The 24,165-nt window shown below is 36.4% G+C and overlaps 2 protein-coding genes across 2 annotated transcripts; one reads left to right on the top strand and one right to left on the bottom strand.

Moving 5' to 3' along the window:
- Positions 1-2,208: 2,208 nt before the first annotated feature.
- Positions 2,209-15,856, bottom strand: LOC113084795 (uncharacterized). The gene is made up of 5 exons (XM_026254975.1): positions 15,785-15,856; positions 15,457-15,636; positions 3,650-3,983; positions 3,251-3,414; positions 2,209-2,589 (listed from the first exon to the last, which is right to left on the bottom strand). The coding sequence occupies exons 1-5, from the start codon at positions 15,854-15,856 to the stop codon at positions 2,443-2,445; spliced, it is 897 nt and encodes a 298-aa protein (XP_026110760.1). The 3' UTR covers positions 2,209-2,442.
- Positions 15,857-22,130: 6,274 nt separating this feature from the next.
- On the top strand, positions 22,131-23,781 carry LOC113084794 (granzyme K-like). The gene is given in 6 exon segments (XM_026254974.1): positions 22,131-22,406; positions 22,508-22,652; positions 22,975-23,113; positions 23,205-23,231; positions 23,233-23,460; positions 23,558-23,781. Coding segments are annotated over 6 exon segments (774 nt in total). The 5' UTR covers positions 22,131-22,342; the 3' UTR covers positions 23,729-23,781.
- Positions 23,782-24,165: the final 384 nt, after the last annotated feature.

Raw genomic sequence — 24,165 nt, 5'->3', positions numbered from 1 at the left:
GGAGGAGAATTCTCGTGACGTCACTTGTGATGGACAGTCAAGTCAAGTCACCTTTATTTATATAGCGCTTTAAACAAAATACATTACGTCAAAGCAACTGAACAACATTTATTATGAAAACAGTGTGTCAATAATGCAAAATGACAGTGAGAGTGACTCCCTAGGAGTTGCCGGAAATTCGAAGGGCTCAAAGTTTGTCATAAAAAATAAGTTTTATTGATACTGAATTAGTTGAAATAACCGTTTGTTATCTGCACGATTGAATTGGATACCTTGGATTTAAGTGCGTGTTGAAGGCGACCCGTGGTTCACTAGTCCTCGGCTCTGGATTATAAAAGACGTGCAATGAGAGCGCTGAGGACGTGTGAGAGAAGCGGCTTGAGAGGGGAGCGAGAATTCTGTTTCTGTGTCCACCACACAACCAATAATTGCGATCTCGGCCTGCGGATCCCACTGACGGAGATGGTAGAGACCGGGGACAGCTCAGAATCATCCCCAGATAAACCTGGGAGTATACAATAGTAACATTTCCGGGTTAAGTCCTGGAACAATCTCTGTGTGGACAAAAGCCATAACTAATGCTGTAATGGGTGTGTAGTAGTGATGATGCACTTTATCGTGCAACATTTTTACCAGGCTTTTTGAAGGCAGATCAGTGTTTGCGATGAAAAAAATATGTGCAAACTGTAGTGAAGCAGAGATCAGTTAGTTCCTCACTTTCTGCGCTAAGGCTTAGATTGTTCGACCAGCTTCAGTGAAAATTAACATGCCTAGCATTTTCGACTCGTACATTACATGTCACATCCTGATGTCACCTTACGGGTTGTGTGTGAACGCACGCACATATTCCGGGTAATCACTGGCAGTGTGAAAGGGGAGAAATCTAGCGACCCGGAAACAATTGCCGGCACACATTACCTGTGTATTTTCCAGAATCGCAGTGCAGTTCTGACTCTCTGCCCATTCATTTAGATAGGAGCCTGGTCTTGTTAGTCTGAAATACCTGCCTGGAGGCGTTGCCAAGATGGTGGCCGAGTGGCACGACTTGCCTAAAAGGACTTTGATGACACTCAGTCACTGTTCACGGTTCCCATAGGAATGAATGAGAATGCCATGAGCTGAATCCCTCCTGCTGCATAAAGTAAAAGCATTTTTTTTTTCAGAGTAATCTCTAAAAATACTTCAATCCAAAACTATTTTGTTAGTGTAAAACATCCTAAAGATTAGCCCATAGGCTGTCAATTCATTAAATGAGCTGTTTCCTATGTTGTATATGTTAAGAGATATCTAAACTAAAGTAAATAACTTTTCTCTTCATGTAAAAATACTCAGTTTTGTACAGTTTGATTCACAACAGTTAGTGCTTTGTACTGTATTTCTGAGAATTTCTTAAAATAATTTGTTGGTAATATAATGTGTATTACTGTGAAACACTAGTTTATAAGAAATCCACCTAAAGTAGCTTAACATAATTTTGACAATAATTTAATTAAATGTTTTGTTGCATTTTATTTTTCAATGTTATTTTGCACAATACAAAGACAAGAGACAAACATTACATTAAAACTTTAAAATACATAAAAAATGCAACCAACCTGGATGGTAAGTAAAACAGATTGCATGTCATGTTATATATACACATAAAAGCCTCATCAGCATACTTTTTAAACTTCATCATTGTTAGTCAGCGCTAGAAACATGTCAGTGTGGCTTGTTTTGATGCATTTTAAGATAATAGAAAGGAAGACATGACCACACCTGCAAAGGAAGTTGTTTTGTTAAGAGTGGTGAAGTTTAGAAATGAACATCAGAGAATCAAATACAAACTGTGTAAACAAGTAGCCTACTATTTTTGCTGTTAAAAATGTGCAATGAAGCAAGATAACTTTGATTGCCTTTATTATAAACAGAGGCGGGAGATATGACTCTGTACTTTAATTCTATCAGTCAGTTCACTCTTGGACTATTTGTCAGACTGAAAGTAGCTTGCAGGCGAGTGCACACCAGACCACAAATGAACTCTGACATTTATGTTGTCTATCAGCTGATAATATCTCTTAAACTGCTGCATCTTTTTTATTCTTTACACTTAGTCTATTAAATTGGTCCAGATCTACAGCATCTTAATTAAATATAACTGTAGCCAAACATATGGATGCAATCGTAACTGTGTACGAAGACGATTACAAGTGCTCGCTGTTTTACTGCCTCTAGTGTTCATTTCTGATAGAAACAACATTGGTATGTATCTATTGGTACGTCTTTTGAAAAGTTCCCACAGTTTTTTGTCATTAGATCAGGTAGATTATGTTTCTTTGTCTTTGAACTGAAAGAAGGATAAGATAAAAAAAAAAATTGAATGAGAAACTCAAATATGAAGCAATAAATAATCTGAAAGCTTTGCCAATTCAAATAAAGATATAAACTTTAGATCACAGGTATTTAGTGGAGTAACATGATGGATTGATAGTCAGGGTTGATGAGCGTCCTTACTCTGGGCTGACCGTCCAAATTGCTCCGTTTCATCTCTTCGTAAACTGAGTCTGAGGGTGGACTTGATGGTCTTTGTTTCTTGTTCCTCCAACACCCCTTCACCAGAGGAAAACAAAAAGAAATGTCTTTTCATTTGGAAGAGAGACACAGATAAACGGGCATTGTCAAGCTTGTTCACAAGAATCTTGTTTGTGGTGTATGACTGCTAGCCTCACATCCTGAGAAATCTGTCAATGACTATAAGACATACTGCAACCGCTGTTTTTGAGGTTAGATTAAAAAAAGAAGAAAATAAAATGGGTTGGTGATTTTTTTTTAGCTCTATGACCTCTGTTTCTCAAATGGGAAGCCCAAATTAACTGAAGGCTCATATAATTTTCTATTATTAGTGGTTCATCTATTGATTTGCACTTTTTAATTGATATCAAAAACATTTAATAGTTTGAGAACAAAATGCAGGGCCACTTGATTTTGAGCACCATTTCAAAAGTATCCTATGATCTGTAAACATGCCATAACTTATTTTACATGTAAAGCTTTAACTTATTTGGACAAACAGAAGTGTTTGGGATATCCCAGAAAAACATCAAAGAGTGTCGGAATTGCAAAACAATTAGACACCAACAGATTTTCAGCAGTTGACTATAATTCCACAGAAACTATCAAAAGTGGCTACCATTTTCACAATGCATGTTTACACATAACAACAAACCTCTGTAATACATTTCAGATAGATGCATAATGTATGTGTGCTTACCTTCAGAATCACAAAGATGAAACCAGTGATGCACAGCAGCATCATGACAGCACACACAATGAGAAAGATCTTCCCAAGAAGAAGAAGATCTCCTGAGCACACTTGTTCATCATCTTCTCTGTCTGCTTCTCTTGTACTATTTGTATTTTTATCTACTGATTCTTCTATGATGGAATAGAAAACGAAGTCCCGAGAATTAGAGCTATAATATGCTGTTTTTCATACAATATTAATTAGAAAATGACTGTACTTCTCAATCTCTGCACCTAAATAGAAGTTTCCCATTAACATAGTTTACATACTTAATACACAACTACATGTTTTAAATTCATATAGACAACAATAAACTCATCATGTTTGATAATAAATGTATTTACATGAAGTGTTAGACACACTTACCTATCCATAACCATGTGACTGTGCCGGCTGATATTTCATCTTCCAAATTAAATTCACACCAGTAAAACCCAGTATCTGTAGCGTTTAGATTCAATATGGTGACATTAAAGTTGGGAAACATTCCAGTTACTCTGACGTTGTCCCGACACCATTGTGATTTAGAGCTTAAAGTTCCATCTTTGTAATAGTAGAAGACTTCGTGCTTATTTTGACTTGCTCCTTCTTGTTTGTACAGGTACACCCCATCTTGAGGGGTTTTATCAGCAGCACACTGGATGATGATCTCATTCCCAACAGATCCAATTAAAGATGTAACTGTGTTTGAGAAAAACAACTAATGAGATCTTCAATACTTAAATACACTGATGAATTTTCAGGCTATTGTGCATCTGAAATAATTTTTGAAGCAAAATGTACAGACATGTGAAATTTTTTTTATATTTTTATAGCTTTTCATTTACATGAGTGTGCTTAATTGTCTTTTATTAGCTAAAGCGACATTTCTGTTTAACATTTTCTGCTGCAGGATGTACCCTCAATGAAAGTAACATTTTTAAAAGTTGAAATGAAAAGCAAAATATGCATATACTATAGATATTCATACCTTGCAACATTGAGTCTGCCCACGAAATACTTCTTAAACAGATACTGATCAGTAGAAAACTGTATCGCACAACCCTTGCCATCTTCACAGCTCTGTGGGACTGTGACTAGTGTCTGCTGAACAACATATCGTGGAAGTAGTGGTCACATGCATTGCTTTTGAGAACCATTTTTTTTTTTTTTTGTCAAGGAAGTTGCAAACTCTGGGGTCTTTGTATTGTAATTGCATCATGTTAACTTGAGCTTAGACTATAGATAATATAAAATATTCTTGGTAACACTGTCTATGAATGTAGTTATAATACATTATAAGGGTATACTTAATGCATTATAATGAATGCATAATGCATTATTAAAAATATATATATATATGCCATTGTCTTCTTCACAAAGCTGTGAAGAAGACAATGGCAAAATACAATGGCAGGGAAAATGCTTGGTAGAGTCTGCAACAGCAAAACAATACTTTGCGAAGTATTAACACACTGACTTACACAGTTGTTGCTCCATTGTTCAATGCCTTACTCAGTACATCAGTTAAAAGTCTGTGAAGTTGCTCAGTGGGTGTGAAAAAAAATTAACATTGAAATAACAAATGTTACCTCTTCCCAACAGGTAAAACCACAAACAATCAAGAATGCATGATTATATGTTGTCATGGCTTTGCAAACAAAAAATGTTGTTATAATGGAAGTCAATGGGCCAAAAACAGTCACCAACAACAAATGAGGGAGAAAAAAACAGTGGTGGACGAAGTACACAAATCAAGTACTTGAGTAAAAGTACAGATACATATGGTACAATATTACTCCAGTAAAAGTAAAAGTACTCCTTTTTCAATTTTACTCAAGTGAAAGTACAAAAGTACTCAATTTTTTATGTACTTAAGTAAAAAAGTACTGCAAGATAGATGTTTGCAATTTTATATAGGCTACTTAATTTAATGTTATATTAGCACATTTTCTTATAATCCTACTGCTCAAAATACCTTGGATTTTTTCAAAATAACCACTATATGGAGTCAAGATATATTTTTGTTGTTGATATGGACTACGCTGATGAGAGTAATGTTCACTGTGAAGCTTACACTGTGATGTACCTGAGAGAAAACAGAGATGACCATCTGATTTTCACCAGTAAGAACAAAGTATTTTAAAGTTTGTTGTTTTACAGAATATCAAAGTTACAGTAAAGACCAAAAGTTTGGACACACCTTCTCATTCAAAGAGTTTTCTTTATTTTCATGACTATGAAAATTGTAGAGTCACACTGAAGGCATCAAGGGCTGTTTGAGCAAGAAGGAGAGTGATGGGGTGCTGCGTCAGATGACCTGGCCTCCACAGTCACCGGACCTGAACCCAATCGAGATGGTTTAGGGGTGAGCTGGACCGCAGACAGAAGGCAAAAGGGCCAACAAGTGCTAAGCATCTCTCGGGGAACTCCTTCAAGACTGTTGGAAGACCATTTCAGGTGACTACCTCTTGAAGCTCATCAAGAGAATGCCAAGAGTGTGCAAAGCAGTAATCAAAGCAAAAGGTGGCTACTTTGAAGATCCTACAATATGACATATTTTCAGTTGTTTCACACTTTTTTGTTATGTATATAATTCCATATATAATTACACATGTGTTAATTCATAGTTTTGATGCCTTCAGCATGAATCTACTATTTTCATAGTCATGAAAATAAAGAAAACTCTTTGAATGAGAAGGTGTGTCCAAACTTTTGGTCTGTACTGTATATATGACATGATAATAAGGCCTGAAGTTAGGAAGAACATTTTAAGGAAAAAAATAATTTAAAAAATGTAAATAAAGATAATGATTTTTTCCTTCTCAAATATTGTATGTGGTTTAAAAACACCCCTGGCCAAACGGGGTGCATCTCTTCCCACTGATAATTACTGTAGTTACCATGTTCTGAACATCACATCCTTTCTTTTCTAACCAGATGTAATCTATATTATATATATATATATATATATATATATAGGTGGCTGAATAAAAATATTTGGACATTATTTATAAAAATTACATCAACTTAGCACCAACAAGCTTGTTAGCTAGACAGTTAGCATCAGCTAACAATATTTACTTATTTTCAGTACGATGAACATTCATATCTGTCTACTCGTCTAGTTAATCCAAACAATATACATATGTATAACGTTACTGTCGATAAACAATATAAAAACAGAAGTCACATTGGACATTTTAATTAAACTGTTAACATTACGGCAGCGGTGAATTTGAACGTGCATGAGTTATTGTATTTAATCTGTGTTATTTTATGTTTTTTTTTTGTTGTTGTTGTTGTTTTTTTACCTAAAATTGATGTGTCTGCATCGTCTGCACTTGAGCATTTCAGTGGGCTTAAATAGATCACTCTTTACAACGGATTTAGTTCCCAAACAACTGACAGTTTTGATTTATGATTTTCAGTTACAATAATTAATCCAAAATTTCGACATTAATAACTTACTTTTAGCAACGTCAGACGCACGCGCGCTCACAAGATCTCCCGGTTCTTACTTCTGGGGACTCGCACTAAACGGTTCATTTGAATCAGTGAGTGGTCGACTCCAGTACAGCTGCAATCGGATCATTCTAATTCATAAACGAATTGTTTGGTGTGATTCGCGATCCGATTTAAAAGTTTATTTTGAAAAGATTCAGTTCGTTCATGATGAATCAGACACCGCTTCTGCGTGTCTGTGTTATTTTATGGTTTTTTGTTGTTGTTGTTGTTGTTTTTTTACCTAAAATTTATGTGTCTGCATCGTCTGCACTCGAGCATTTCAGTGGGCTTAAATAGATCACTGTTTACAACGGATTTAGTTCCCAAACAACTGACAGTTTTGACCTAAATATGATTTTCAGTTACAATAATTAATCCAAAATTTCGACATTAATAACTTACTTTTAGCAACGTCAGACGCACGCGCGCTCACAAGATCTCCCGGTTCTTACTTCTGGGGACTCGCACTAAACGGTTGAGTGGTCGACACCAGAACAGCTGCAATCGGATCATTCTAATTCGTAAACGAATTGTTTGGTGTGATTCGCGATCCGATTTAAAAGTTTATTTTGAAAAGATTCAGTTCGTTCATGATGAATCAGACACCGCTTCTGCGTGTCGTAGCACATGATATTATAGGGAGTAACGATATGTTTTATGAAATGTAATGAAGTAAAAAGTACGATTTTATGCTTTGGAATGTAGTGAAGTAAAAGTAAAAGTTGCTCAAAATAAAACTACTCCAGTAAAGTACAGATACTTGAAAAATGTACTTAAGTACAGTAACGAAGTAAAGCTACTCCGTTACTGTCCACCACTGGAAAAAAATAAAATCTAATGCTGCACAAAAACTAACAATGCATCAAAGCCAATCTTGTTACTAATCTTTGACATGCCCAAGACTGTTATAAAAGGTAAAAAAAAAAAAAAAAAAATCAATTTTTTTATATTGAAAATGTGTCATTTTGTGTGTTTTTTTTTCTCCAAATCAGTGACATAATTTATGAACTTGGTAATTAAAGAGTTAAAATATTGGATTTTAAAAAAAAGGTAGTTTTGATCAGGACTAAGGTTGATTAATAGATTTATGCAAAAAAAAAAAATATATATTTATATATATATATATCTCTGATACATTTTTACAGCAGTTTAATTTAGTGGATGTTTTCATCCACTAACATAATGAAAGGGTAGTGAATTTGCCCACAGTGTATTGTTAAGTTTTTGAAAATTTGCAAAGCATTTTCTCAAAATATGTGTCAAAATAAGATTTGTAACCAAAAATCATTCCATTAGCTGAAACACAGAGAATGTTGTGGCCAAAATAAGACTCAACTTTACCCCCTAGTGGACGAAAACGTCCCCCGGCCTAACCACCAACTTACCAAATGAGACTTTGCTATTAAAACAAAACTCATGTGCATGATTTACTATTTCATTCCCTCGATTTATAAATTGTGCGCACGATTTACTAATTAGTTTCCCTGATTTGCTAAATCATGCACATGATTTATAAATTGAGAGAACAAATAAGTAAAATGAACGCACAATTTAACAAATTGAGGGAACGATTAAGCAAATCGAGGGAACAAATTAGTAACCGTGTGCACGTCTTAGTACATCAGGGGAACAAGTTAGTTAATTGTGTGCTCGATTTATTTATATTTTCTTGCATGTCATGTGTGGGGCTCCGTATTTAATTTTTTGCAATGTCTGGCAAATGCTCATATTAAAATTATTCTGTTCATACCTATGCTTTCTTGCTTTTTATAATGTGATATTTAGGGAATTGCATTGTCAAGTCAAATTAAGTCAAGTCACCTTTATTTATATAGCGCTTTAAACTAAAAAAAAAAAAAATTGTCAAAACAAGTGAACAACGTTAATTAGGAAAACAGTGTCAACAATGCAAAATGACAGTTAAAGACAGTTCATTATTGAATCCAGTGATAACATCATCTCAGTTTAGTTGTAGTAATAGTATCTGTGCAATCAAGTCAACGATATCGCTGTAAATGAAGTGTGCCCAATTTAGCAAGCCAGAGGCAACAGCGGCAAGGATCCAAAACTCCATCTGTGGCAGAAAGGAGAAAAAACCTTTGGAGAAGCCAGGCTCAGTCGGGGGGCCAGTTCTCCTCTGACCAGACGAAACCAAGCAGTAATTCCAGGCTGCACCAAAGTAAGATTGTGCAGAAGAATCTGTTTCGTCCCATCTTGTCCCAGTGGTCATCATAGACAAGGTCTTTACAGGGGATCTGTATCTGGGGCTCTAGTTGTCCTTGTCTCCGCTCTCTTTCAAGGCTGTAGAGATCCTTTCTACTGTAGGTGCTGATCCACCATCTGGTCTGGATACGTACTGGATCCAGGTGACTGCAGTGACCTTCTAATCTGGATACAGACTGGATGTGGTTGCTACGGTGACCTCAGAATAAGAGAGAAACAGACTAATATTAGCGTAGATGCCATTCTTCTAACGATGTAGCAAGTACATTGGGTATTATGGGAATTGTTCCTGGTTCCAGTTTACCTAATTAATGCAGCATAAAAAAATCCTTTAACGGATTTGGATATTAGAAGCGTATTAGTGTGTTATGTGTAAGCCAGGTTAAAGAGATGGGTCTTTAATCTAGATTTAAAATGCTTCTGATGCAAAATATAAGTGTTTCTGCCTCTAGAACAATGTTAGGTAGGTTATTCTCGAATTTAAGCACTAAATAGGAAAAGGATCTGACGCCCGCAGTTGATTTTGATATTCTAGGTATTATCAAATTGCCTGAGTTTTGAGCATGCAGCAGATGTGGAGGACTATAATGTAACAATAGCTCATTCAAATATTGAGGTGCTAAACCAATTAGGGCTTTAGAAGTAATAAGCAATATTTTAAAATCTATACAAATGTTTGATAGGGTGCCAAAGCAGTGTCGACAGAACCTGGCTAACATGGTCATACTTCCTGGTTCTAGTAAGAACTCTAGCTGCTGCATTTTGGACTGTCTGGATTGTGTTTATTAAGTGTGCAGAACAACCACCCAATAAAGCATTGCAATATTCTAAACTTAAGGTCATAAACGCATGGATTAACATTTCTGGATTTTATATTGAGAACATAGGACATAATTTAGATATATTTTGAGATGGAAAAATTGAGTGCTAGAAATGTGGCTTTCTAAAGACAGATGTCTATCAAATAGTAGTACACCTAGGTTCTTAACTGATGACGAATAATTGACAGAGCAGCCATCAAGTCTTAGACAGCATTCTAGGTTATTACATGCAGAGTTTTTAGGTCCTACAATTAACACTTTTTTTTTCTTTTAATTTAGCAGTAAGACATTACTCATCATCCAGTTATTTAGATCAATTATGCATTCCATTAATTTTTCGAATTGGTGTGTTTCGCCAGGCCAAGAAGAAATTTAGAGCTGGGTATCATCAGCAAAACAGTGAAAGCTAACACTGTGTTTCCTGATGATATCTCCCAAAGGTCACATGTAAAGCGTGAAGAGTAACGGCCGTAGTACTGAGCCTTGAGGTACTCCATACTGCGATCGATATGATACCTCTTTATTCTAGTTCTACGAACTGATGGCTGTCATATATGTATGATTTAAACCATGCAAATGCACTTCCATTAATGCCAACAAAGTTTTCTAGTCTATGCAAAAGAATGTTGTGGTCAATAGTGTAGAATGCTGCACTAAGATCCAATAACACTAATAGAGAGATACAAGCACGATCAGATGATAAATAGCAGGTCATTTGTAACTCTAAGGAGAGCAGTCTCAGTACTATGATACGGTCTAAATCCTGACTGGAAATCCTCACAGATACCATTTTTCTCTAAAAAGGAAAATGATTTTGAGGAAACTACCTTTTCTAGTATCTTGGACAGAAAAGGGAGATTCAATGAGGAATTAATAATAGTCAGAAGAGGACCTATGACTTCTGGAAGCACCTCTTTTAGGAACTTAGATGGAATAGGGTCTTACACACGTTCTTGGTTTAGATAACAAGTTTATACAATTATTCATTTCCTATAGTAGAGAATGAGTGGAACTGTTCCTCAGGGGATCTATAGTCCACTGTCTGAAGTGATACTGTAGTTGACGGCTGCATGGTTACAATTTTATCTCTAGTAGTATCAATATTAGAAGTAAAGTAGTTAATAAAGTCATTACTGCTGTGATGTTGGGAAATGTGAACACTTGTTGATGCTTTATTTTTTGTTAATTTAGCCACTGTATACCTGGGGTTATGTTTGTTTTCTTCTAAAAGAGACGAAAAGTAATCAGATCTAGCAGTTTTTAATGCTTTTCTGTAGGATAGTGTAACTTGGACTTACCTTTTATTTCATGTTTAAAATATTTTTTTTATATAATTATAATTTGTGATATAATTAAAAGTACCTTAAAAGGGTTTCGGATTGAGCAGTCGAGCGCAATTGCTCCCCACCAACTACGCTATTCAAAAGCATGATGGGAAACGATGACACAGCTTCATGCTCATTGGCTGAGAATGTCAACTGATACATTTTCTCTTTATTCTAAGAATTATATGACCCATTTATTTATATTTACATGCAAACTAAACAAAAACAAAACATGCCTAGTGCAGTTAAGAATTAGGACATGCGTCTATTTTATTTTATTTTTCTCTTAATGAGAATTCTTCCTTGTAATTTTCACTTTATTCTTTTGTATGTTTGTGTTAATTAATAAATCGTGTATAAATAAAATTAATAAATCAATAAAATTGTGTTCAGCAGAACAAATAAATTGATGCACATGATGACAAAACAGTGGTATTTCGATTACATCCACTTCGTCTGTGATTAAAAAAAAAAAAAAAAAAAAAAAAAGCGCTATCTCCTCCATTGCTGATGTTTGCAGGCAACAAAACAGTGAGATTCAGGAAGTGTCTGACTTCAAAAGTCTTTTTTGACCACCCCCCTTACTCCAGCTGCCTACTCTCGCCTAAAGTAGGCACAAGGCACATCTCAAACAATTCTAGTCACAGCAGTCAAGATCACAACAGACCCAGAAGAGAAGACAATGCTGAATAAAGTCGTAAGTTTTGTTATTTTTTGACCAAAATGTATTTTTGATTCTTCAAGAAAATCCTAACTGACCCATTGTTGTCACTACTTTGGACTACTTTGATTATGTTTTTATTACCTTTCTGGACATGGACATTATACCATACTTACATTTTCAATGGAGGATAAGAAAACTCTTGGACTAAATCTAAAATATCTTAAACGGTGTTCCGAAGAGGAATGGAGGTCTTACGGGTGTGGAATGAAATGAGGGTGAGTCATTGATGACATAATTTTCATTTTTGGCTGAACTAACCCTTTAATCTTCCTTAAGCATAAAGAAGCAACTGTATTTAAAATTCTAGAAAAGAGAGAATTAATACATTGTTACATCAAGTTGTTCTGAGGTTTTGGATATATCAAGAAGATTACTTACAAAGCAGTCTTTTGTGGTAGAAGTAATGGTTTTACCATACTTGTAACAAAGTAGAATTTACAGTTTTAACTATATGAAGTTTGCATAAAACTAAATTATGATCTGAGATATCCTCGCTTGGCTGCATAATTTGAACACCATCAACATCAATTTCATGTGACACTATTAAATCTAGAGAATCATTTTGACAATGAGCAGGTCCTGAGAGGTGTTGTCTTACCTTAATATATTTCAGAATGTCTATAAATGCTGACCCCAATGCACCTTTTTCATTATCAACATGCATATTAATATAACTAGTAAGAACTAAGTTACAACTAAAACCAGCAACAACTAAAACTTTATCTGCAGCCAGGAATAACTTGGATATAAAATCACCAAACTCTTTAATGAAGTCTGTATGGTGCCCTGGTGGCTCCTATATAGTAGCCAGTACAAACATCACAGGGGATTTATCATTAACACTTGTTTCTCTGGATAATGTTATATAAAGCACCATTACTTCAAACAAGTTATACTTGAAGCCTGCCCTCTGAGAAATACTGAAAACATTGTTATAAATTTAAGCAACAGCTCCCCCTTTTTTGGGGATGTGGCTCATGTGGTCTCAATTCAGTTTTTACTTTTAAATTGGTTTGGACATTTTTTTTTTCTTTTTTTCTTTTTATTATTTGTATTTTCTAGTTTGGGGAACAGAAACAGTCTCTATCTTACAATCTTACTGTATTTACGTTTAGCATTAGTCAGCACTTTTAAATTTGTAGATTTGTCTGGCACTCTGGCTCCCGGTAAACATTGCACTATGGTGGCTGATGTCTCTATTTTCACGTTCCATACAATAGAATCGCCAATACCTAGAGCACTTTCATCAGGTTTCTCAGTGGGTGTGTCACTGAGTGGGGAGAACCTGTTTAATATTTCGATCGGAATGGAAGAGCTCTGTTTTGACCCGCGACTATGCCACATCACAGTCACCCTTTTGCCCTGCTACAGAGGCACTGTAACCAGAAGCAAACAATGTACTGGACTTCCTGAGCTAGTCACATCCAAAGCCATATCTAGAGCCCTCACATTCTTACTGTCCTCAATTAAAGTTTGGATGCGTGTCTATAATTCCGAAATCTTCTCTATCAGCTTAACTATTTCCCTACATTTAACACATGTGGATCCCTTGTTGCCGAGAGAGAGAGATAAACTATACATGTAAGCAGTGCAAATAAAAATAGCAGGATAAACCATTACTCACTGTGCTTGATGAAAGATTCTTACCACAGTTGTTTGAACTTGTGAAAGAATGGAGCCACATAAAAAAGAAAACTAGAGAGATAGAGAAGAGGAGAAAGAATTTATGTCTAAAATTTTAGAAAAAGTTGTGTCTGCTCAATTGAGCACCTTCCTGCACAAAAAAGATCTGTATGAAGAATTTCAGTCAGGTTTCAGGCCCCACCATAGCACAGAAACTGCACTTGTTAAAATTAAAAATGACCTGCTTCTTGCATCAGATCAAGGCTGCATCTCATTTCTAGTTTTACTTGATCTTAGTGCTTCGTTCGACACCATAGATCATGACATACTCATAGATCGATTACAAAACTATACAGGTATTCAAGGGCAGGCTCTAAGATGGTTTACATCCTACCTGTCCGATCCCTACCATTTTGTTTACTTAAATGGGGAGTCATCTCATTTATCATCAGTAAAATATGGTGTGCCACAAGGATCCGTCCTAGGTCCCCTTCTATTTTCAATATCCATGTTGCCCCTTGGTAATATTATTAGAAAATAAGGAATTAGCTTCCACTGTTATGCGGATGATACTCAGCTATATATTTCAACAAGACCAGATGAAACATCTAAGTTATCTAAGCTACACTGTAACAGAGTGTGTTAAAAATGTAAAAGATTGGATGACCAATAATTTTCTCCATTTAAATTCGGATAAGACCGAGATATTAATTATTGGACCGAAAAACACTACACAGAATCTTGTAGATTACAATCTGCAACTAGAAGGATGTACTGTTACTGTTACAGTAAAAAATCTGGGTGTTATATTAGACAGCAACTTGTCTTTTGAAAAACATATTTCCCATGTTACAAAAACTGCATTCTTCCATCTTAGAAACATTGCCAACTACGAAACATGTTATCTGTTTCCGATGCAGAAAAGCTAGTTCATGCATTCATGACCTCTAGACTGGACTATTGTAAGGCACTTCTAGGTGGTTGTCCTGCTTGTTCGAAAAACAAGCTACAGGTAGTCCAAAATGCAGCGGCTAGAGTCCTTACCAGGTCAAGAAAATATCATCATATTACCCCAATTTTACAGTCGCTGCACTGGCTACCTATTAAGTTCCATATCAGTTACAAATTATAATTACTTGCCTATAAGACCCTAAATGGTTTAGCTCCTGCATACCTAACTAGCCTTCTACCACGTTACAATCCATCATGCTCCCCAAGGTCACAAAACGTTGGACTTTTGGTAGTTCCTAGGATAGCAAAGTCCACTAAAGGAGGTAGAGCTTTTTCACATTTGGCTCCCAAACTCTGGAATAGACTTCCTGATAATGTTTAAGGTTCACTTTGCACATTTTCTAAGATCCACATAAGTGGTAAGTGTGCATGCAAGACTCTGCACACTTTCTAAAATCCTTTAACAGATTTGGATATTAAATGCATATTAGTGTGTTATGTGTAAGCCAGGTTAAAGAGATGGGTCTTTAATCTAGATTTAAACTGCAAGAGTGTGTCTGCCTCCCGAACAATGTTAGGTAGGTTATTCCAGAGTTTAGGCGCCAAATAGGAAAATGATCTGCCGCCCGAGTTTTGAGAAGGCAGCAGATGTGAAGGATTATAATGTAACAAGAGCTCATTCAAATACTGAGGTGTTAAGCAAGAAGTACTTAAATACATTTTTGGTGTAACGGCCACGGTTCAGCAATTCAATTGTGCATGTAGTGCTCTCTCCACCTTCAATACCATGACTTAGGTGCCCTTGAGCAAGGCACTGAACCCCCAACTGCTCCCCGGGTGCCGCAGCATAAATGGCTATGAATTTATTGACTGCACTTAAATTCACTTGAAAATTTCTGTATTTTATGAATAATGATTACAAAAGTGGAAATTCATACATAGTGTGCCAAGACCACAATTCACTTACACTTTCCTTTTTGGTGGGGGGGGGGGGGGGTGTTCCTTCACAGGGAGAGAGACAGGGTATAAATCTAAAAGATAAAATGTCTCAATTTCCTGGGCTTGAGGCTGGGACTCAGCCATGGCCAAGAACTGAGGCTGGGGCTGAGGCTGGGCCTTAAGCTGTGGCTCAGGCTGGGCCTTAAAATGTGGCTCTGGCTGGGCCTTAAGCTGTGGCTCGGGCTGGGCCTGAGGCTGGGGCTATGGCAATGTCATCGTGGAGTTCCCTACAACCTTATATGTGCATGTTAATTTTTGATATTTCCCCATCAAAAAAAAAAAAAAAAGCACACACATTTAAAATGGTCATGACTTAAATTACACAAATCTTACCTTCTTTGATCAATACAAAATTGTAGGCCTTTCTCATGGTGGCCACACTTTTTAGGTTGTCCTCATTGGGTGGCAGATGGGTCACCATATCGGCCACCCACTTTCCAGAGGCCTTTCTTGGCAAAAAATAGATTTGGAACATAGCCAAATGCACTTAGTTTTTTTTTTACATGTGATAAATAAATGCGGACAACAAACATTAGTTATTCCCACTGCATTATTTTCCACCCTATCGAAAAAAAAAATGCAATAAATACATTAGTGCTAATGTTTCTCATATACAGGTACACAATTAACATGATCAACCTTAACATCTTTTCCCCTTAGGAACAACATTACATGATGTTTTATTAACAAAGTTCAGGAGGAGCATGTTCAGATTATTAAACCTAATTAAACACATGTGGAGCACATTCAGATAATCAAACCTAATTACACACGAGTGGAGCAAATTCTGCTAATCAATCCAGTCAACGAGTTAAGAGGTGTATATATAACAACAAGCGTACCTCTGTCGTTTAACAGCATCCCTCCACCAACCCATCTTTCTCACTTCTAATCCTAAGTACTTTTAGAACAACAGGGGAAGTACTCTGGGTTCGGGTAAAAATCCTGAGCTCGGAACCCTCCCCTGGACATCACTCCAAATACACATAATCTTTACTCTGTTTAATTGATGTTAAGTGTGAACTCGTGAAACTTGTACTCTATACCAGTGGTTCTCAAAGTGGACTTGCTTTGAGTGAGAAAGTTGTGCTTTATTGTTAAGAAATGCTTATCAGTGACGATGTGATGATCTAGATTCTACATATAAAATCATGATTATAAATGCTCTAATAAATTAAAACATTAACATTTAACTTTTTTTGTGATTACAGTGAATCAGGTAATTCTGTTGCGAATCACTTGAATCGGGTCATGATGAACCAATCTTCCTGCTGCTTAGCTTGGCTTATTTGTTATTTAGAAGATGAATGTGGATACATTTTTGAGTCAGTCCACATCATTAAGTGATTCAAAATCCAAAGTTGACTAAAGACGAACTTCGTACACACCAGCTAAAAAACATGAAATAGTGAACACAGACAGAACTTCAGAGAATAGATATGGCATCAAAGTATACAAATGTTAGGAAGCATATGCTTAACTGTTTTGATAATGAGGGGGTCCTTGGAAATGTTCTCCCACACAAAGGGTCCTTGGCAAAAGAAGTTTGAGAACCCCTGCTTTATACAACCAATATTCATGTAATGTTGTGCTGGATGCTGATGGTCTAGTAATTCGCAATTTGGGTTTCTAAAGGGAACACTAAAAGTCCTTAAACCCTTCAAAAATAATTATATTGATTGGATTCAGGCCAAACAATAATATGATAACAAAAATACATTTTGACTGGACTCCCTCTTTATGGACACATAAGTGCATGGACACTGCAAGGACATCAGTAAAACCTTCATAGACTGCAATATTCAAGACTTATAAAAACAGTACAGCTGTGACTATAGCATGACACTCATGTCGAAGTCCACATTTAAACCTTTGGGGTGTAAGGCATCCAAAGTATGAATCCAGTACAGTTCCCTTAGACATAGCACTTTATCAATGTTGCCACCTCTAGGTAATTTAATCTGCTCAATTCCCTGAAAACAGAGAGAAGAGACTGAATGAGCACCCTCTGTAAAGTGAAAGGCCACAGGGTAGTTAGGGTCGGCACGTCTGATAGAGCTTTTATGCTCACTGATCTTCTGTTTTCAACAACGTGTGGTCTTACCCACATACACCATGTCACAAGGACATGTTAAAATGTAGATAACATTCTTAGTTTTACATGTAATCATGCCCTTCACATTGTAACTCTTACCGAATCTGGGGTGTTTAAAGTTATAGGTCTTGTGTGTATAATTTCATTGGGCACAATTGGCACAGGGAGAGTTACCATCCCTAAGAGGTGCTAAGAGTGTTGGGGAAGGAGCTGATTTTATACATGCTTTAACTACCCTATTGCGGAGTTTAGGGCCCCGTCTGGACACAAACAAAAGTAGATCCCTAAATTTATCCTTAAGAGAAGGATCATCAGATATTAGATGCCAATATTTAATGAAATATAAGTAAATAAGTGTTTTTAATTATAAAGGATCTTGGAGTAAAAGTAGTTATGCAGGAGACAGAAAACTATTTATCCTTTTTAAGGGCCAAGATGGAAACAGGCTCAAACCCAGTGAGGACTGCAGCACACTCTAAGGGAATGGAAGGATCAAAGGCTTGAGGTGAAAAGTGGTAATCTTTTCCACAAAAAAGTGGAGGAATTTTTCACAGGCCACAGTAGATTCTTCCAACATTATAGATTGGGGGGTATGAAGAACATAATTAATTGTTCTAAAAATAACTTGAGGTTTATGGCCATTTTTATCAATAACATCAGAGAGGTATTTAGCCTTTTCAATTTGAACAATTCTCTGATAATTATTCCAACAATCCTTTAGAATATCATAAAAAACCTGCAATTTATCATTGTCGTTCAGCTTTCCTACACTTTTGCCTAGCCGCTCGAGTTAAATCATTAATCCACGGTTCAGAATTAGGTTTGGAGCGCCTGGGCTTTAGTGCTGCAATTTTATCAAGAATATTTAACAGGAAACAAGCTCATCTGTACATTGGAAAGCAGACGGCTCTAAAGTGTCTATAACATTACTAAATGCTTTGGAAAATTGTGCAGCAGTGGCCGGTTTAATCATCCTGTGGATACGAGGTGGAGCACATTGCTTAACAGTATTGTATGGAAGGGAAACATCAAACAAAATTGGTGCATGGTCAGAAAAAACCCGAAAAAACAACCTTTTGTATCTCAATATTTAAAATAGGCAAACTGCATGACAAGACAAGATCTAATGTGTGGCCATGAATCTGTGTAGGCACTTACAAACTGTATAAGGTTAAATGAATCAATAAGTTCTAAAAAATCTTTAGCCAACAGATTTGTGGGACAACATACATGAATATTCATATCTCCTAAAATTAAGATCCGGTCATATTTTGGCATAATTTCAGACAATAATTCAGTAAAGTCTCTGATAAAATGCTTGCTATATTTAGGAGGTCAATAAATAAGAGGACACAAAATGGGCTGAAATTTGCCCAATTTAACCTGTTAAATGTCACCCCGTCCCGTATACGGTGACTATACTATATTACAATCAAATCTAATCTAATCTTGACAAACTATATATCGTTGGAAAGGTCTAAGACTCCCAAATATATATTTTACCAATATTATTTGTTAAAAATTATGTAGGAAAAGTAATAGATGAATTTATGACAAGAGTGCACCCTCAGAAATCTACATTACAAAAGGAGCTTTGACCTTTGTTTAAAAAAAAGACTTCCTCGTTGCCTTTTTCTCTATCACATTTTAGAAATCATCAGAAGTTATATATCACTTGAAAACATAAAATCTCAAAATTCATCCTTCAAAACCCATTTTAAAATCAGACATTGCATTACCATGTAAATGGTACATCAAAATCATGTTACAAAATGTTTTCAGTCATGAATTATACAAATTTATGTTTGTATCATGCACATTCATGTCTATCTTCAAAAACGTGAGTGACAGTTAACAGGTTAAACATTGTTATCTCAAAACTCGAAAATGTTATCATTGGCAACTGCCTGCAATTGTATTTTTCCTTAAAAATAATGGCAAGTCCTCCTCCTCGACCAGTAGTCCTCGGGGAGTTAAAATATGTGCAATCCAGTGGTAGAAGTTCAGAAAAAGGGCTTGACTCACCAACATTTAACCAAGTTTCAATCACAAAGAGAAAATCCAAGTTATGCTGAGAAAAAAGCTCCTTTAAAATAAAGGTCTTATACACCAGCGATCTAGCGTTGACCAGGGCAGCTCTGACAGGAGCCGGGGGACTGGCCATACGAGGTACATAACTCAAAGACCGAAGGTTTCCATGGTTAACACCGCCTTTCCTAGGGCGAGGTGATCATTGGCGAGAATACTCCATATCTGAGCCGGTAATTGGTATCAACCAGGTCCCGGCAGGATCCATAGCACGCCAGGATAAATAGTGAACCAAAGGCAAACGAAAGTGACGCCGGGCTCAACAGGCAGAATAGTCTGCTATGTAAGCTTTCAACCTCACCAGCTGCCCGCTGTGCTTCCCACTGGGTCTCGAGTGTCCTCTCCAGACAAGGGAAGCCGGATTGCGTACAAGATGAGCAGGTATGTTTAGCAAGGGGGGAGGGAGAAAAGTTTTCTCACCATCCCAGTCAAACTTAGGCGACTTCTCCAATGTGAGACGGAGATCGATCAGCGTTTGACGATCATAAACCAGCAGAGAGTCAATACATTGCATAAACAGTGTCACAAGCAGTAAAATCACGAACAATTTGCTCAGCACCAGACGGCCGGCCACAAACACTGGCGCCATCTTGGATTTTAGTTCACAATTTTCACACTTTAGAAGACTTACAATTGTCAGACAGCTTCCACACGTCACATCTATGTCATCAAGCTCATTTTGAGTCTGCACAGTATGCTAGACCCCCAGGACGTGCGCGCTTCTAAGTGACTTCACTTGTCTCCGTTGAATCCAATGGGGTCGCTGTGTCCATTTCTTTTACAGTCTATGGTTCATCTTCTGTTCTCTCTTCACAGCAGTTCAGTCAGTGTACTGTTTGAGTAAATGAATTACTCCGGCATATTGGTTTATTCTGACTCAGGGGGAGTGTCATGTTAAAAAAGTTATCAGCTTAAGTAATTTGTGGATTAATGCTTATTGGAGATGCAAACCGTTTCAAAGAATTCAGTTCGATTTGGTGAACTGGTTCAACCGGTTCATTAAGAAGAACCGGTTAAATCGAATGATTCTTTTGCAAATCAGACATCACGTAGCGCACACATATTGCGTTGATTTGGGACCAGAGTCTGTACAGTCCCACCCACACTCCCGCAGAGTTGACTCACCCTTTTCAATTTGCCTGACTGCTCCAATATTTGTCTGCTGGCTGCTGTACAAGAGACTTGTGATAAAATAATGTATATGCAAATCCAGTCTCTTCCTGAAGATCTCCCAAAAGTCAGTTGGTGCCTCAGTTCACTCAGAGAAGCTGTCAATCATGACGTCGCACTCCTGTTTTTATAGCATCATGTAACTAACTAAACTCAAACGTATAAAATAAATAAATAAATAAATAAATCTTGAACTTACATCAGCATGATAAAAACTACATACAAATGACAATATATATATATATATACAGTACAGACCAAAAGTTTGGACACACCTTCTCATTCAAAGAGTTTTCTTTATTTTCATGACTATGAAAATTGTAGAGTCACACTGAAGGCATCAAGAGCTATTTGAGCAAGAAGGAGAGTGATGGGGTGCTGCGTCAGATGACCTGGCCTCCACAGTCACCGGACCTGAACCCAATCCAGATGGTTTAGGGGTGAGCTGGACCGCAGACAGAAGGCAAAAGGGCCAACAAGTGCTAAGCATCTCTCTGGGAACTCCTTCAAGACTGCTGAAGACCATTTCAGGTGACTACCTCTTGAAGCTCATCAAGAGAATGCCAAGAGTGTGCAAAGCAGTAATCAAAGCTAAAGGTGGCTACTTTGAAGAACCTACAATATGACATTTTTTCAGTTGTTTCACACTTTTTTGTTATGTATATAATTCCATATATAATTCCACATGTGTTAATTCATAGTTTTGATGCCTTCAGTGTGAATCTACAATTTTCATAGTCATGAAAATAAAGAAAACTCTTTGAATTAGAAGGTGCGTCCAAAATTTTGGTCTGTACTGTATATATAATGTTTTCATTATAATGTCCCATTATATTAGAGGGCAGGGTTTATGACCTATACTGGGACAAGCCACCTGGGGGTGATCAAAATGTGTTGGTGTTACATTTCAAGACTTGTGCAGCACACTTGGTTCACCTTTATAGAATTACAACTGGTTACCTAAATTTTTTACTTATTGTTGTTCTCCATTAATGTGAATGTTTTTGTATTGTAATCTAAATTATTATTGCTTCATGATATTATTATAATGTGAACATCATTGACCAGTCCCTTTAATGCTCTATAGATTTTATAATTTTATTTATTTTCTGTCTTGACATGAAGCTTAAAAAAAAAAAAAAAAAACTATTGAGTCTTCATTTAAATCACACATTTCTATGGTTCACACAGCTGGAGACTGCAGCCGTGTGCTCTGCTTTGAAGCTTCTGCTTTGAAGCTTCTGAAGGTGTGAAAAACTGTTCAGTGGGGGCTACATGTCCCCTGATGCTTTTTAAAGTTCTTCTTTCATATGAACACCATTTACAGAAAGGTTATGACAGTAGATTATACATTTTTCTGTTGTTGTTCTTGCTTTTGGATTCCCCAAACAGATAAATGGAATTAAATGTGTACTTGTTAAAAGGTGCAAAAACAGATGCATCACATTGCATGCAAACTCTCCCACACCTACACACCTTTTGATGTTGCTCTGACCACATATTAACCATGTCTGAGAAACATATTGACTTTTGGCTGAGAGAACAGGCAGCAAGATGGATGTTTGCAGATATTTGATTGTGCATTGCTTACTGGCATTAACCTTTTCCAAATTGGCAGGTAATTTTTATTTAGTAAGTTTTATTTAATACGTTTAATAAGTTCACTGTTTGATTTAAACTATCACAATCTGTAACTGCCTTTGAAAATCTCTATTCCAGATTGCTCTGAGGTGTCCATTGTTGGAGGCAAAGATGTAAAAAAACATCAACCATGGATGGTGTCCATTCAGATGAACCAGATCCATGTGTGTGGAGGAATCCTGATTCAAGACCAGTGGGTGTTAACTGCAGCACATTGCCAACAGTAAGGCACTTTGGGCACACAAATGAAGTCTATGTGAAGAATAATATTACCTTTCAAGAAAGAAGATTAATCTACAAATTAGTATTTTTGCAGTAGTGTAATATTAGTATTGTGTTCTGTTTTTTTTTTCCTAAAATAATTGTCTAAACAATTATTGTTTAATTTTTATGTATTTTTATATTTATTTTTAACATTTGTAAATAAAATAAATGTCATGCATTTATTTTTCTCTTTGCAATTTTTTTCCCTCTTGAAAGAGTTTTTTTTCTTTTCTTTTTTTTTTCACTTAATAGTTGTATAAATGAAAGATTTTCTTTTTCAGAAAACCCATTACATCTGTGACAGTTCTCGTAGGATCTCTGTCTCTGAGTAAAGGCACTCAGCGTGTTGGCATCCTCGGTTACGAGTATCCTAAAACATTCAATGTAAAGACCAAACAAGATGACATCATGCTCATTAAGGTAAGGATGAACTGAAAGTAGTAGTATACATTTTTCATAGTATGCATTTGAGTGTTGTCTTTTCATTTTTTTTTTTTTTTTTTTTTTTCAGCTAAGCAAAAAAGTGAGTGTGAAACCTAAAAAAAATCCCCAAAAAGGAACAAAACATTCCACCTGGAACTAAATGTGTTGTGACAGGTTGGGGAACTACTAACTCTGAAGTCCTGAAACCTTCTGATAAACTGCAAATGTTAGAAGTGACAGTGGTGGACAGGGACCTGTGCAACTGCTACTACAACAGAGATCCTGTGATCACCAAAGACATGCTGTGCGCAGGAAACAAGCAAGAAAACAGAGGCATCTGTTGGGTATGTCATTATTGTGGTCTTTGATTTATGGCTACAGGATCTTTTAAATCATTATTTTACCCATTTAAGGGTAGAAAAACCTTGTGTTCTTTTTCAGGGAGATTCTGGTGGACCACTGGACTGTAAGAAAAACATAGTTGGAGTGGTTTCAGGGTCAAAAGAATGCGGTAAACCCAAGCAACCAGCTGTGTACACCTTTATTTCCGAAAAACATATCCGCTGGATCAATAACATACTGAAAAAGCAATTCAACAGCACAAACTTTTAAGAAGCTAACATTTCTAGCATGCAGACTTTTGGTTTTAGTTCATATTGCTGTAACAAAAACATCACTAGTAAATGACTGTGAATTGGTTAATTAGTCATGGTTTCTTTGTCTGTCTTCTATTACATTGAACACATTAGATATTTACACCAAAACATATCAAGTAAACTTCCACTGACTTTTTATAATATTCTTTGTATGCAAACACAATCAGACACTTCCTTGAAATACTTCAAAGTGTCAAAAGCAGAAACCTTCTGGTGAAGACATTGAACAAACCTCTTGAGGACAGAACTGCACACTGGGCTCGAAAGTGCTCCCGAAGATTTGTGCAGCACAGATTTAGGTACAGTTTAAATTTATATCTGAAGTCTACATTTAACTTAAGAGTATAGGTAATACACACACACACACACACACAAAATATATATATATAAATA

Source organism: Carassius auratus, unplaced genomic scaffold, assembly GCF_003368295.1.
Source record: "Carassius auratus strain Wakin unplaced genomic scaffold, ASM336829v1 scaf_tig00040663, whole genome shotgun sequence".
In the NCBI taxonomy this organism is placed as follows: domain Eukaryota; kingdom Metazoa; phylum Chordata; class Actinopteri; order Cypriniformes; family Cyprinidae; genus Carassius; species Carassius auratus.
The sequence above is the reverse complement of the archived record's forward strand: the minus strand, read 5'-3'. Positions and strand labels throughout refer to the sequence as shown.

Bases quoted from the DNA above. Each gene is read 5' to 3' on its own strand.
- LOC113084795 (XM_026254975.1), bottom strand. From the start codon at position 15,856: ATGGTGACCCATCTGCCACCCAATGAGGACAACCTAAAAAGTGTGGCC. The intron at 15,637-15,784 runs GTATTGATCAAA...ACATTGCCATAG, and splicing joins TGAGAAAGGCCTACAATTTT to CCCCAGCCTCAGGCCCAGCC. The intron at 3,984-15,456 runs GTCTCTCTCCCT...AGATCTCATTAG, and splicing joins ATCTTTTAGATTTATACCCT to TTGTTTTTCTCAAACACAGT.